A 14,774-nucleotide genomic window follows, 5' to 3' on the forward strand; every position below is an offset into this window, starting at 1 on the left:
TTAGGGATGACAACCGGTACCCTACTCGTTGGGTAGTGAAGTACCCATCACCGACCACGATTTTCAAATTACTACCCGACCCGACCCCGAACCCGACGGGTATCTCTATTTATATCCCCATCCCCGATTCGTCGGGTACCCGATCCCCGACGGGTACCCCATTACCCGATATTAAATATTAAAAAAATATATTTTAATTAACTAAGACAATATAAATTAAATATAATATATTACTATAAAATATAATTAACCTAAAACTATTAATAAATATTATATCATTAAACAATAAATAAAAAAATCATTCACATTATATAATATAAGAGGAGTGATAGAGTGAGGGAATTTAGTGAGGGAATTTGGTGAGGGAATGACGTGTCATTACCTTCATTGGTTGGAAAATGTAAAAGTGGGAGGAAAGAGAGAAATGAGAGAAATTATTTGATTTTTTCAGCGAATAAGATTATGCCACATCATTCCCTCACCAAATTCCCTCACCAAATTCCCTCACCTAATCATTTCTCATAATATAAATTCATCCATACTATATCATATAAATTCATCCATACTACAAAAATACAAATAAACTTAAAAGTGATAGAACATAATTCTTAATTAAACACAAAAACTTCAAAAATCATTAAATTAATTTTCTCATAAAAAACTTCCGACTTGATTAAACTTCTTCAACACAGGTAAATTACAACCTACAAAATCAATAAATAAAAAATTAACATTAACAAATACAAAAAATAGAATTAAGATTAAAGTATTTAACTAATAACATACCTGAAATCTTCAACAAAAATAATAAATAACTAATATATTAAACTATTATTCCCTAAATATAGTTAAACATAATATTTAAAAAAACTCTTTTATTTTTGAACTAATATATTGAACTAAATACGAGGAACTTTTAATATTCCTTAAAAAACTCTTTGACCCTTTATTTTTACCTTATAAAAATAAATAAATTTATTGTATTACTTTATTAAATTATATATTATTTTATAAAAATTTAAAAATATTAATATTCTATTATAATTTACAACCCTAGTTTGTGAGTTGTGAAAATTCATACACTGGATAAATTTATACAATGTTTAATAACTGACACATATTATATATAATGAAAGTATGTCATATATATCCATTATGTCTATATATATATATATATATATATATATATATATATATATATATATATATATATATATATATATATATATATATATATATATATATATATATATATATATATATATATATATATATAATGTCTAGTAATCAAGAAATTCCATATATTAAATAAAAAGTTTATAAATAATGAAAGTATTACTTACCTATGTGTAGAACTTACAGAAAAAATCAACTTTATTATTGTTAAAACGGAAGAAGAAACTACAAAATAGAGATTGGAGATTAAGTTAATAAATAAATATAAGATTGTAAAAATTGAAGAAAAACATGCATAACTTTATTAAATGAAAACATTAATTACTTGCATAATCATGTAACTTATGTGGTAGAGATTGAAAAATATAACATTTTTTGTGTTGTTGGAGACTTTAAACAAAAACTAGGGAATGTTGAAGAAGATAAAAGTTGAAGACTAGAAGTCTTGAAGTAAGGTTGAATGGAGATATTATGAGAGAGAAATAGTTATTACAAATAAATGAAATAATGTTAAGCATTGATGCCTAGGAAATGATGTTAAGCGTGATGTTGAGAGTAATGATAAAATAATTAATATATTTATTTAATGATATTTAGTAGCTACAACTTTTGACGTGGAATTTGATAAGCCACTTAAATTTTATTAATATATATATTAATATTAATATATTCGGGTATTGGGTATCGGGTTTGAGTTTCCAACACTCCCCATCCCCGACCCCGAACCCGATCGGGTACCATTTTTTACTCCCCATCCCCGACCCCGACCCCGAACCTGATTTAAAATACCCGAACCCGAGCATCAGGTACCCACAGGTATCGGGCATACGAGTACCCATTGCCATCCCTAATTCGGAGGGTCAAAAGTTGATAGTTGGAGGACTTTTATTTAAAGATATTATATATAACAAAAACAAGTTATTGTTAACCCTTTCTAAAAGTTTGAGATGCTATTTATTTTAAAAATTAATTTGAAGTCTAAATATAAGCCATTATGGTCCTGAAATAATTTGCCCATATATTAATTTACAAGAATACCAATAGTCAAACACATATTTTTTTTTATTCAAATATCTGACCAACCATATCTATTTATATTCTGTTAGGACTTTTAATTATGACCGAGCCTTTCAAGTTCTTTAATTCAAGAAACGAGTTCTTGATTATTGGGACCGATGGTGGAATTCAACACTCTAGCGCAACGGACATAGAATTAGAGGAGAATTCGAGGTTAGGGAGAGAAGAGCCGAAGGGAGGAGAGAAATACCACTAGACTACACCTAGAGGTCCAAGAAGGGGGAGGAGGGCCGAGAGATAACTTAAACATCAAGTTCCAAAATATTCAATTCATAGCCCCAAAAAGTGGGGTGGGCATCACCATTTAAAGAGGTTGGTTTGCCCAAGAGTATTCGGTTACAACAAACTTCCAAGATAACAGAATTCGGTTTCAAAAGAAATAAGAGAGAAAGTAAACAAAACAGAATTAGTTCATAAAAACATAAACTGGCCCATATGCACACTTGGGCCGAGAGACGGATGCATAAAATATTTTAGGACCGAGGTTTTTGATGAGCAGCCCGTAACATAATCTCCCCCTTCGAGTTTCGTCGCCCTCGACGAAAAGAACGTGGATTGGTCAGCCTCTAATATGCATCTTCAACTTCAAAACTATTGCTTCGGTCGGGCTTCGGCACATTTAGCAAAGGTCGCAGCATAAGACCGTAGTTTCACAAAAAACTTTCGGCAGAATCGCTTCAGTAGTGGAACTGGCCGGGTCCTTGCGGTCCTTTGCGCTGCCGGGTCGCTTGCCACTCCGCCCCTTTCTGGAATTTCTGTGCACCCAAGGTCGAGTTTTTCAGTGTTTAGAGCTGGCCTTAGTTGCTGCAATGTCCCCAGCGCCTGGTGCAAAAATAATTTCTTCCAACTTCGATTAAACTCCATACTTGGCTCAAAAATCCAGGCCAAGTCTTTTTCCCGAACCAGCATAATAGCAGCATCGAACGAGCCATAGCTTCTAATTAGATCATTAGGAATATCTTCCAAGGTCATTGCAGCTAGTGAAACAGTTTGGCCTTCGGGCTTACTCTTTACTTGCATTTTGGCAGCAACAATATATTCATCTAAGGTCTTTTCCAACTGGTTTCCATGCATCAAACTGGCCTGCGACCGAGGAATCCCTTTTAAGACCGTGGTTCTGTCTTGCTTATCATAGGGTAGGGTCAGCTTTTCAAAGTCCCAAGAAGACGGGCCTAGAGTAATCAGCCATTCAATTCCCAACACAATATCATAACCGTCCATGGAAATTACCTTCATTTCTGTTTGGTATTCATTGCCTTCCATCGACCACTTCAAGTCCTTGCAAACACTAGAACATAAAACATTAGATCCATCAACAACTCTAACCGATTGCACCTGGGTTGCTATGCTTTTGTGGTCTATTTTCTCCAAAATCCTGTTATTGATAAAATTGTGGGTGCTGCCTGTATCGATCAAGATCACCACCGGCAGGTTCCCAACTTTGTCAAGAATCTGGAGCGTTTGGAAGGCTTTAGACCCGGTCAGGGCATGTAAGGATATGGCTGGTTCATCCCTTGAGCCGAGCAATGAAGGTAAATCATCCAAAACAGGTTCTTGGTCAGGTTCTTGATCTTCTTGATTGGCCGAAACCATGAATAACTTTGATTTACACCTATGGTTTGGTTGCCATTTTTCATTGCAAGAATAGCACAAACCCTTTTTTTGCTTTTCATCCATTGAGGCTGAGTCTAATTGCTTAACATGGCCCTGGTTTGCATTTGAAGAGGACCCATATGATGAATTCTTGAAGTCAGTATTGGTGCTCGGCCCGGCTGTGTTGATATTGGATGGCGTGGGCAGCAATGATGCTTCAGCGCTGTACAAGTTACCACTGCTCATTAAGGACCGATATGTTGCTTCTTGGACTTTAGCCATGGCCATTGCTTCGTTTAAAGAATCTGGAAATCGCAACCTGATGCAGTTCGCAATCTCTTCCCTTAGACCGGACAAATAACAATCAATGACGTAGTCCCTTGGCATATGTAATAACTTTTGAGAGATCGACATGTACCGGAGGTTATATTCTTGAACCGACCCAACCTGTTTTAAATTCATTAGCTGTGTCATTGGTGTATCATGTATAGATGGCCCGAATTGAGTCATAAGGTCTCTTTTGAACACATCCCAAGATAAAGCTTCCATATGATTTCGGTTTTGAAGATATGACCCGTACCACATTCTTGCTTCGCCAGAAAAATGAATGGGGGCAATTTCTAATTTAGTGGCATCCTTAGTTTTGTCCACCCTGAAAAATTGCTCGGTAGATATTAGCCAGCCCTCGACATCGGACCCATCAAACCGAGGAAAATCGACCTTGGTTAGCCGAGTAGGAGGAGCATAGTATTGATCGCGGTTCTGGCCAGGGTGCGGGGGCCTAAATGGTGAAGGACCGTGGCAAGAATTATCATCATAGGGTCTGTGGCGGGGTTTTGCACGTTTCCAGATGCCCCGCTCTCAAGGGCCGCCATTCTTTCTTCAGCCATATCAAATCTACGGTCTATGGCAGCTTGCATTGCTGCTGTTTGTTGTGACAAGTTTTCAATCAGGGCCTTGAGCGCATCCATTTCCGATTGCTGGCGAGTTTCTACCATGTTGAGAATCGGCCAGCTCTGATACCAAGATGTTAGGACTTTTAATTATGACCGAGCCTTTCAAGTTCTTTAATTCAAAAAACGGGTTCTTGATTATTGGGACCGATGGTGGAATTCAACACTCTAGCGCAGCGGACATAGAATTAGAGGAGAATTCGAGGTTAGGGAGAGAAGAGCCGAAGGGGAGGAGAGAAATACCACTAGACTACACCTAGAGGTCCAAGAAGGGGGAGGAGGGCCGAGAGATAACTTAAACACCAAGTTCCAAAATATTCAATTCATAGCCCCAAAAAGTGGGGTGGGCATCACCATTTAAAGAGGTTGGTTTGCCCAAGAGTATTCGGTTACAACAAACTTCCAAGATAACAGAATTCAGTTTCAAAAGAAATAAGAGAGAAAGTAAACAAAACAGAATTAGTTCATAAAAACATAAACTGGCCCATATGCACACTTGGGCCGAGAGACGGATGCATAAAATATTTTAGGACCGAGGTTTTTGATGAGCAACCCGTAACATATTCACAAGATTCAAATCAACCACCTAGAATAAGGTAGAGAATTAATATATATATATATATTTTACATCATATTTATTTTATTATTTTTATTTTTTAAAATTAAAATATATTTACTTTATTACAAAAATTAAGACAAGTTGAACTTTTAAAGAATTTAATTTCTAGCCAGTATATTATAAAAGGGGAAATTTAACGAGATGACATGCAAAAAGTGTCGGCGCTTAAAAAAATGCGCTGCGGAAGCTTTTATTTATTTTTGAACGAAAATGCGTCTTACAATCGGCATTCGCGTGACGAATTTTTTTTTTTTTTTAAATAATTTCGTCTCGCGAATACCTACATTCACGAGACGCACCCAGCATTCGCGAGACGATTTTTTTTTTAAAAAAAATAAAATAAAATCGTTTCGCGATTGTGTCTCGGAAATGCTGGTAGGCGATTGTGGACATGATGGACAATTTCGTCCTGGGCATCTTCAATATCTCATCAAATTTCCCTATAAAAGCCCATATAAGAAAGTGATTTAAAAAAAAAAAAAAAAAAAAAAAAAGTCTTAATCACTGCGAAACTTGATTGAGAGATAAAAGAGAGCGAACAGGGTCTCTCTCTCGCGCCTAATCGTCTTCCCGATCGGAGCAGGTGAAGTGTGAGGGATTGAACAATGGACAAGAAACGAAAGCTTCCTCAGACGAAGAAGACTCTTCTTCCCGACAGAAGTTCAGGAAGCGACTCGCGGCCGAAGATGAAGAAGGTAACTATTACTTCTCCTTATTTCCAAAAACACTTGCCTATTCCAACTTGCGAACGAGATGTCAACTTGACAAAAGTTAGTGACACTAAAGAGAGTTCGAGAACAGAGAGAGGGCAGAAGAAGAAGAATAACAATAAGGAGAACAAGGAAAAGACTGCCAAACTAAATCAGGATGATGGTGGGCATACGGCCCAACCGACGCAGGTTATTTTGGCTCTTCCTTGTTTTAATAGTGCAATAAAACTAGGAATGCAACGTAGTGCTGACAATCCTGTTGTTGTCTCTTCTGTTGAACAAACCAAAGATGGATTCAATTCTTCCTGCTTGTTTGATGGAAATCTGGGAAATGTGTTAAGAACTGATGCATGTGCTAACTTAGGGAAAAAGAGAAGAAATACTAGAGATAATGATAGTGAGAAGACTTATGTCCAATGCTGTGAAACACTCAAAACTAAGAAGATGAAAAACAGAAAAGAGGATAAGGGTGAGGATGAACAAACCAAAGATGGATTGAATTCTTCCTGCTTGTTTGATGGAAATCTGGGAAATGTGTTAAGAACTGATGCATGTGCTAACTTAGGGAAGAAGAGAAGAAATACTAGAGATAATGATAGTGAGAAGACTAATGTCCAATGCTGTGAAACAGTCAAAACTAAGAAGATGAAGAAGAGAAAAGAGGAAAAGAGTGAGGATGAACAAAGAAGCAATTCTAACAAACACCATAGCGGAGCTAATCACTTGGAAACAAGTTTAACTTCTTTGAAGAATAGGATTAAAATAATCAATGATAAAGAGAGAATAAGTGATGAAAGATATTTGGACAACTGTGCTGTCTCTTATGATTCAGAAACTGCAAAAAGGAGGCCGCTTGTTATGCAACATGAGAATGATGGATTACTATCTGTAAAAGAAGCAACCGGAAGTACAAGGCGTGTGAAGCGTGAGAATGATGACATACTTTCTGAAAAAGTAGCAACCGCAAGTAAAAGACGTGTGAAACATGTGAATGATGACTTACTATCTGAAAAAGGAGCAACCGGAAGTAAAATGCGTGTGAAACATGTGAATGATGATTTACTATCTGAAAAGGGAGCAACCGGAAGCAAAAAGCGCGCGAAACATCAAAATGATGGCTTACTATCTGAAAAAGGAACAACAATCGGAAGCAAAAATCGCGTGAAACATGAGAATGGTGACTTACTATCTGAAAAAGTATCAATCGGAAGTAAAAGGCATGTGAGACATGAGAATGATGATGTCTTACTATCTGAAAATGAAGCAACCGGAAGTAAAAGGCGTGTGAAACATGAGAATGATGTCTTACTATCTGAAAAAGAAGCAACTGGATGTAAAAGGCGTGTGAAACATGATAATGATGACTTACTATTAGAAAAAGGAGCAACCACAAGTAAAGGGCGTGTGAAATATGAGAATGATGACTTACTATCTGAAAAAGGAGCAACCGGAAGTAAAATGTCTGTGAAACATGGGAATGATGGCTTACTATCTGAAAAAGGAGCAACTGCAAGTAAAAAGCGTGTGAAACAAAGAAGGATTTTACCATCCGATGAAAGTTTCAAATTGACATCTTGTGAACAAAATAAGAATATGCTGTTGGAGAAAGGAGAAAAGAAGGGTAAAGTGAAGAAGAAAACACAAGAAGGAATTAAAATTGTTTCAGGTTATTTTAATACAGGACGAAAAAATCCAAATGACTCGTCTGTATGTATAGTGCTGCCAAAGAAATCTAAAAGAAAACCACAGGTTCTTTCGGCTGTTGAGAAACAAGATGTTGCCTATCGAAGAAGGTTAGTGGATAACACGTGGAAGCCTCCACGGTCTAGTTTTGGACTCTTACAGGAAGATCACGTTCATGATCCTTGGAGGGTACTTGTCATATGCATGCTTCTTAACAGAACTACTGGTTTACAAGTATGTTCTTTCTTATTAAAGCTTCTTTCCTTTAATGTCTTCATTTTTCAGAATGTTATTTATAGCATCCTTTAATATCTATTGGGTACTTGATCCATTTACTTGTAAAATTCAAAAGATGACTTGTCAAGAATGGATTCAAGTCTGTTATGATCAATTGGAATTACTAAAAACACAAAAAAGTTGAATGCTACTTGTCATGTTAAGTGCATCACAAATGGCTTGTTCATTTAACTAAATGGTCAAATCCCAAATTAAGAATGAATATATCAACATTTACTTAAATGCCTTGATTGATATTGTTTGTTGCTTATCTGCCTTAATAACATTTAGAAAGCGGTTATAATATGATAGACAACTTAGTCCAAAACCAAACACTGCATGTCAGGTAGACTAACTAGGCTAGGTCTGAAACATGGAAAATTTTGACAAGTCAAGAAAGATTCGAACACCCTTGTTTGTTTAAATCCCAAACCTTGGGATTATGTTTGTGCATTCGCCCACGGAATATAAAATCTAAAAGACAGTAATAACCGACAATTTCAATATTATAGCCTAATGTTAGCACTATCCCAATTAGGTGTCCGGGTATTACATTTTCAATATTATCACAGTTCCACGCATAATAAAAGCTTGAATTACAAAAAGAGAATAAACTAACTTTTTGGTAACGGTTGAGGATATCCAAACTACGTCCGATCTAATCCTCATTTCAATGGGTATGTGTGTACTCAAGCACTCTAGAGGTTGTGGCTCAAAAATAAAATGCAACTAAACCCCTGCAATTTATTGCTTGCATCATTACATCACACATGTATTCATATTTTTAGGAAATTTTCTTACAATTAGTGAACGAGTATTTCTTTGCTATATTATTTCAATGTAGAGAGTTTTTGAATGGCTGAGATAGCGTTAACACCTTTCCTTCAGTCAAACACTTTCAATTTTCCGGTGGTTTGTATACCAAAAGTTTTTCAAAATATTTTGAGTCAATTAATGAAAGACTTTCCTTTTGCTATATATTTCAATGTAGAGACTGTTTGAATGGATGAGATAGCATTTAATGTCTTTCTGCATTCATAACCAAGCACTTGTAATTTCAATTTCGTATACAAACCTTTTTCAAAATATTTTGAGTGAATTTTGTAAAATAATTTCCTAGCTTTGGTGTCTAAAATAAAACTAAACAATGACTGCTTTATCAAATCAAATTGATTTATCAGTGACTATAATACTGAATTATCCGAGAATACACAATGCAATATGTCCTTCACTAATAGCTTACAATTATAAAGTGTTTTAAGAATCAAATAATGCAAAGGATATACAAAGTCATATTCCTTAATAGTATTATGAATGATACAAGGTTACAGTATTTTTAGTATTTTAGTTGCTAAAGATTATAATTGGGGCTGGGATGGTTATGAGCCTAGTCTAAGAAAGTCAATATTAGTATAAACAGTAAAAGCTTAGTATTATAAAGGTGTGGAATAAAGTTGAGAGTATCTTTTTCTTTATACCTAGAGTTCACTCTCGACATTATTCGTACAGTACTAGACGTTTGCTCAATTATGCTAGGTGTTTTTAAGGAAGCATTTAGACCTAAATATTCTTGGTTTCTTTTAAGAAATTTCATGAGCAAATGCTCATGGAAATTGGACATGCTCAATAGTTTCCAAGAAGTGGTAATAAGAAAATATTTCTCTTCTCCAAGGCGTAGTCCATATGCCAGAATACCTATTGACTCTATCACTATCCCATTCCTAGTAATACTCTTGAGGGATCACTGGTCAATTATTCACACGTCTTTAGGATGTAAATCCATTTGATTCAAAAGGGAAGAACTTGTGTGTCAACTTCCAATGTTAATCTTATTAGTTACACATACATACATGCTCTTTATCCCAATTTATTAGGCATTTTGTATGAGTTTTAAATAGGTGATTAAAATAGATGCTATTCATATTATTCACATAAAGTAAATCAACCCCTAAGCAATCCCAAGTGGTGTTTGAAAAAATCTGAAAGAATGATTTGGTGTTGCCTTTCTTATTCCTTGGCTTATTTGACTCTTTTACAATCATATAGGTTAAGTTTATTATATTTTATTGTGATACTCAGTCACCGATTGGGTTTTTGTTACTTTCTTATTTTGTAAGTGATTTTGAGCCTTGCCACATTTATTTTTTATCCTAATTCAGAAAAATCTAAATATGCTTGCCAAAAATAACGACAAAGCATACAAATATAATCTTGATACCAACTGAAGCAAAAAATGTTCCAGACAATATTCTGATTTGGATCTCGATTGAGCAAACAATCTTATAACAAATGAAAAAAAAAATACTTGTAATAATTTGAAGCTAATCCCTTATTATGATTTGAAAGGAATGCAAATTAAATATGCTGCTTTTCAGGCAAAAAGGGTTATATCAGATCTCTTCACGTTGTGCCCTGATGCTGAAACAGCCATAAATGTTCCAGTTGAGAAGATAGAAAAGGTAATTCAATCCCTTGGTCTTCAAAAGAAGAGGGCAGTTATGCTTAATCGCTTCTCCCATGAGTATCTTCAACAAACATGGACCAATGTCACCCAGCTTCATGGTATTGGCAAGTAAGTTACACAATCATACCCTTTTTTTCTTCTCTTTTATGTCCAAATCTCTTGCCATCTAAGTTACTGCTAGTGAATATTTTCATCTTTCCTTAACCAATTCCACATTAAATGTTAAATTTGATCTAACCAGGATAACATAACTGGTAAGAGTATTGAATTTAAGAAGATAGGGACTATATTCTGTGCTAGCCTCATTCATGGAAAAAATCCAGGTGTAAAAATATAAATATTGTTAATTATGTACTAGTTTATTTAAGTTTGAGTTGGGAAGTATATATTTGTTTGTACTTTTTCACCTTAATAATTAAGTGCTGCTGATATAAATTCTTTCACACTATAACTTTCATTTGTTAGTTGTTCTTTAGGGGAAATATTCCGACAAGAAGTAATTATTGATGTTTATCTGTCTGATAAATATGAATTCAATATTTTATAGATCATTTGATAAGTAACTGAATTAATTCATTAGTATTTTGTAGCTGTTTAAACGGTAAAATGAAGGAAGTTAAAAACAAATATAAGAAAGAACAGCAAAAAAGGGCCCAACCGGTGACTTCTTGATCTGCAAGCAAATGATCGACATTTTTTAATGTCTTTTTAGCTTTCCTTAACCAAATAAACAAAATATGTCCATATTAAATGTGTTTAGTTAATTGTATATGATATTTTTGTTTTTTTGTCGGTCAGATATGCGGCTGATGCTTATGCTATATTTTGCACGGGAGAGTGGGAGCGTGTGAGACCAACCGATCATATGCTAAACAAATACTGGGAATTTCTTTGTAACAATCGATCGATGAACACGTGATATGATGTGAATTATTATACTCTTGTAATAATTTTGGGTTTGCTAATCATTTTGTGAAGAGCATATATATATATTGGGTTTGCTCCTTTTTTTGTGTAAAATTATTGTCATTTCTGCAATCTCTTTTCATTTTTTTAACAAGATGTTAAAACATTGCAAGTCTTTTAGGGTTCGAGTTTTGACTGCCATTTTGACTCAAATCTTGGCCTTGGGCTACAAAATGATTTAGGTTGTTCATTTGATCTTTTGTGTTGCTTAACATTAATGTTTCTATAAGCTGATATTTAAAAATTATTGATGAATTTGGTTTTAATTATGTTTTTTATTTTTATTTAACAAGTTAGCATACAACTCCACCTCTACTTTGTATGTGAAAAGAAAAATGATAATTAAATTTGTGACATTTAATCTCGTAAAAATTTTATCATTTTAGCTATCTTTATCTTATTAAGTTGTATTTTTAATTTCATAGTAATAATAATGTGAACTTTTGTAACAAAATTGGATAATTATTAACTTTAATGGAGGATAAACTAATTAAACTTAATTTGAATGTATTTAGACTAAGGAAACAATATGATTCTTGGCTAAAACAAAAGAAAAAAGAAATGTTATCTTCACAAAAATGTATTCTCTCCGACAAAAAAAATATATACATCTGAACTATTTCCGTAATATGATCTATCCTCAAAGGAGGCGGTTGGTAAGGATTTCGGTTGTTGTTATTGTTGAAGTTCACATAATAAAACAATTGTGAGCTAAATCTTTGCAACATCCTCGAGGTTTATGTTCGCCATCCTCTCTTGAATCTGACGGATCTTCTTTGGATGACCTAGCTCTACTGTAACTGTATCGCATTCTGTTTTCACAAAAGGATGTGTTAGTTTAGAATGATTAAGAAGAAGAAATTTGGGTGTTCATTAAAATTTGTCTCTAATTAAATAGTATCCAAACAAGCAATAAAGGAAAACCACCCCCATAATATGTTGTTTGTTTTTGTGCAATGATTTTTGGCCCCCCTTTACAAATCAATATCAAATTTACATAATGTACTTTGCAGACCATTCTTCACAGAGAATAAAATATCAAATATTTTATTTTCTTAAACCTTCATTCTTTAACTGTATATTTACATTTTATTGGAAGTTGATAGTTTGCTAATTTAATAAAGATTAAAACCGATACTGAACCAATTGTGGGGATGAAGTTTTGCGATAACCAGACAAATTTTTGATGAAAAAATCCCACTTAAAAAAACCATAATAGAAGCAATGAATAGGTTATGAACAATTGAATATTCATTTTCTTCACATTGTCTACTTACAATGTTAGATGCTAGTATAAACAGTACTTAGTATACTATCTATGACTAATTCTAATAATATAATTATTCATTAAATAACTCAAGCACCACTGACATTTTATTTGAAGAAACTTAAATTAGACTGTAAAATGTGTTATTGAGGAAACAAGTCACTAAAAGGATGATGGATCATGGAGAATCATCAAAGGCAAATGAATATGCATGGAAATTATAATTAGAAGTGAAGTTGTGAAAGATCTAAAAGCTGTTCTATTCTAGGGTGAGAGCAAGAAAAAGGCGAAGAATTAGTGATAGAATTAATAATAAGAAAAAAAAAGCAGAACATGAAACAAGATGATGGTGGTCCTAACCAGAAGTAGAAATCTCCGGAAATTTATGAAGTTGGAAACTTTAGTATTGGGTTGAATATTGATCCTCACTTGGCCATCATGACTTTGACGAACTCCTCATAGTTGATTTGTCCATCACCATCTACATCAGCCTCGCGTACCATTTCATCAACTTCTTCATCTGTCAGTTTTTCACCCAGATTCGTCATCACATGACGAAGCTCTGCTGCAGATATGAATCCGTTTTGATCCTTGTCAAAAACCCTGAAAGCTTCTTTCAACTCCTCCTCAGAGTCCGTGTCCTTCATTTTTCTAGCCATAAGAGTAAGAAATTCCGGGAAGTCAATGGTTCCATTTCCATCAGCATCCACTTCAGTAATCATGTCTTGTAGCTCAGATTCTGTCGGGTTCTGTCCCAATGATCGCATAACTGTTCCTAGCTCCTTTGTAGTGATACTGCCTGCATTTGGCATTGTACCCATAAATGATTATTACCATTTACTACTGAATTACAAAATAACACAAAAAACCTGGTTATGTTTAACCAGTTTACAAAAAGACAACTATGAAATAGAGGTTTTTTATGTTATTGTTCCTGGTAATATGGTTATGTTAAGGGCGGCGGGCACATGATTGAATAATCCATCCACATATGTATATATAGAAGCGAATCAATGTCAATATGAATTGCCTATTTCAAATTCTCATCATCTATACCAAAGATCACAAAATCATTTTTTTCCTGATTGATTGAAGCATAATAAAGTTGTCAATTCTTTAAAACTTTTCTCTTCATCTATTCCTTTATTTCTATATTGTCCATCATCCTAGGGATAGACTTAATATTAGAATAAGGAAGAAAGTACAATAATCAAGGCCTTTCTTTATTATGAGGATTTATTTTGATTCAATGCAAATAATCCACCATCCAATTATCAATTTATTTATTTTTCTATCAAATCATGGGTATTACTAAAACAGGATTGATTCAACCGTTAATCAAAGAAGAAGAGAGGATAATGGGTAGGATAAAAACAGAAAAAAAAAAAAAAAAAAAATCAAAAGAGGGCAGACAGGAAAAGTAAGGGGGGGGCAACAAATCCTATGTAGATCTGAAGGAGAGAAAGGGATAGAAAAACTGACCATCTCCATCCTTATCGAAAAGGCTAAAAGCCTCTTTAAATTCAGAGATCTGACCATCGGTGAGCTGTTCGGCCATTGGAGGAGGGGAAATGGGAAGCTAGAGGAATTGCAGAGATGGAATTTGGTTTGATGTGAAGATTATTTATTATTTTGTAAAGAACTCAAGGAAGGAAGGAAGGAAGGAAGGAGATTTGGGTCATGCATAAATCAGGGACTGCCATTCGCATCGTTTTTCCTATTTTCTTTTCCTTCCCCTTTTCGCTCTCTCTCACACGCACACATATTTAACAACAAACAAAAATATGATACTTAGAATTTTGGTTTTTTATAAAAATACTTTCGTAGTCTTTTTTTTCAAAATAAAAATCTTACAAATAAAAAAAAAAAAGAGTAAAAAATAATAAATAAGGTCAAATAAGAGTATTTGAAAAAATCTATTTGTTTGCAATGGTGTATTGTGTACTTTGTGCATGTTGAAAATGTCATGTTTTACCATCATGGTTAGAAC

General features: G+C 34.2%; 2 protein-coding genes across 3 annotated transcripts; one reads left to right on the forward strand and one right to left on the reverse strand.

The window, feature by feature from the left end:
- The first annotated feature begins 5,929 nt into the window (after positions 1-5,929).
- LOC124911175 (DNA ligase 1) lies at positions 5,930-11,713 on the forward strand. The gene is made up of 3 exons (XM_047451622.1): positions 5,930-8,045; positions 10,463-10,659; positions 11,350-11,713. The coding sequence occupies exons 1-3, from the start codon at positions 6,024-6,026 to the stop codon at positions 11,468-11,470; spliced, it is 2,340 nt and encodes a 779-aa protein (XP_047307578.1). The 5' UTR covers positions 5,930-6,023; the 3' UTR covers positions 11,471-11,713.
- A 355-nt stretch (positions 11,714-12,068) lies between these two features.
- LOC124911176 (calmodulin-7-like) lies at positions 12,069-14,532 on the reverse strand. 2 transcript variants are annotated; one of them, XR_007096590.1, is made up of 3 exons: positions 14,267-14,532; positions 13,145-13,583; positions 12,069-12,329 (listed from the first exon to the last, which is right to left on the reverse strand). XR_007096590.1 is itself a non-coding variant. In XM_047451623.1 (2 exons), the coding sequence occupies exons 1-2, from the start codon at positions 14,340-14,342 to the stop codon at positions 13,210-13,212; spliced, it is 450 nt and encodes a 149-aa protein (XP_047307579.1). In that variant the 5' UTR covers positions 14,343-14,532; the 3' UTR covers positions 12,875-13,209. The 2 variants fall into 2 exon arrangements, 1 of the variants encoding a protein (XP_047307579.1); XM_047451623.1 differs by lacking the exon at positions 12,069-12,329 and having other exon boundaries at positions 12,875-13,583.
- Positions 14,533-14,774: the final 242 nt, after the last annotated feature.

This window comes from Impatiens glandulifera, chromosome 8, assembly GCF_907164915.1.
Source record: "Impatiens glandulifera chromosome 8, dImpGla2.1, whole genome shotgun sequence".
Taxonomy (NCBI): Eukaryota; Viridiplantae; Streptophyta; class Magnoliopsida; order Ericales; family Balsaminaceae; genus Impatiens; species Impatiens glandulifera.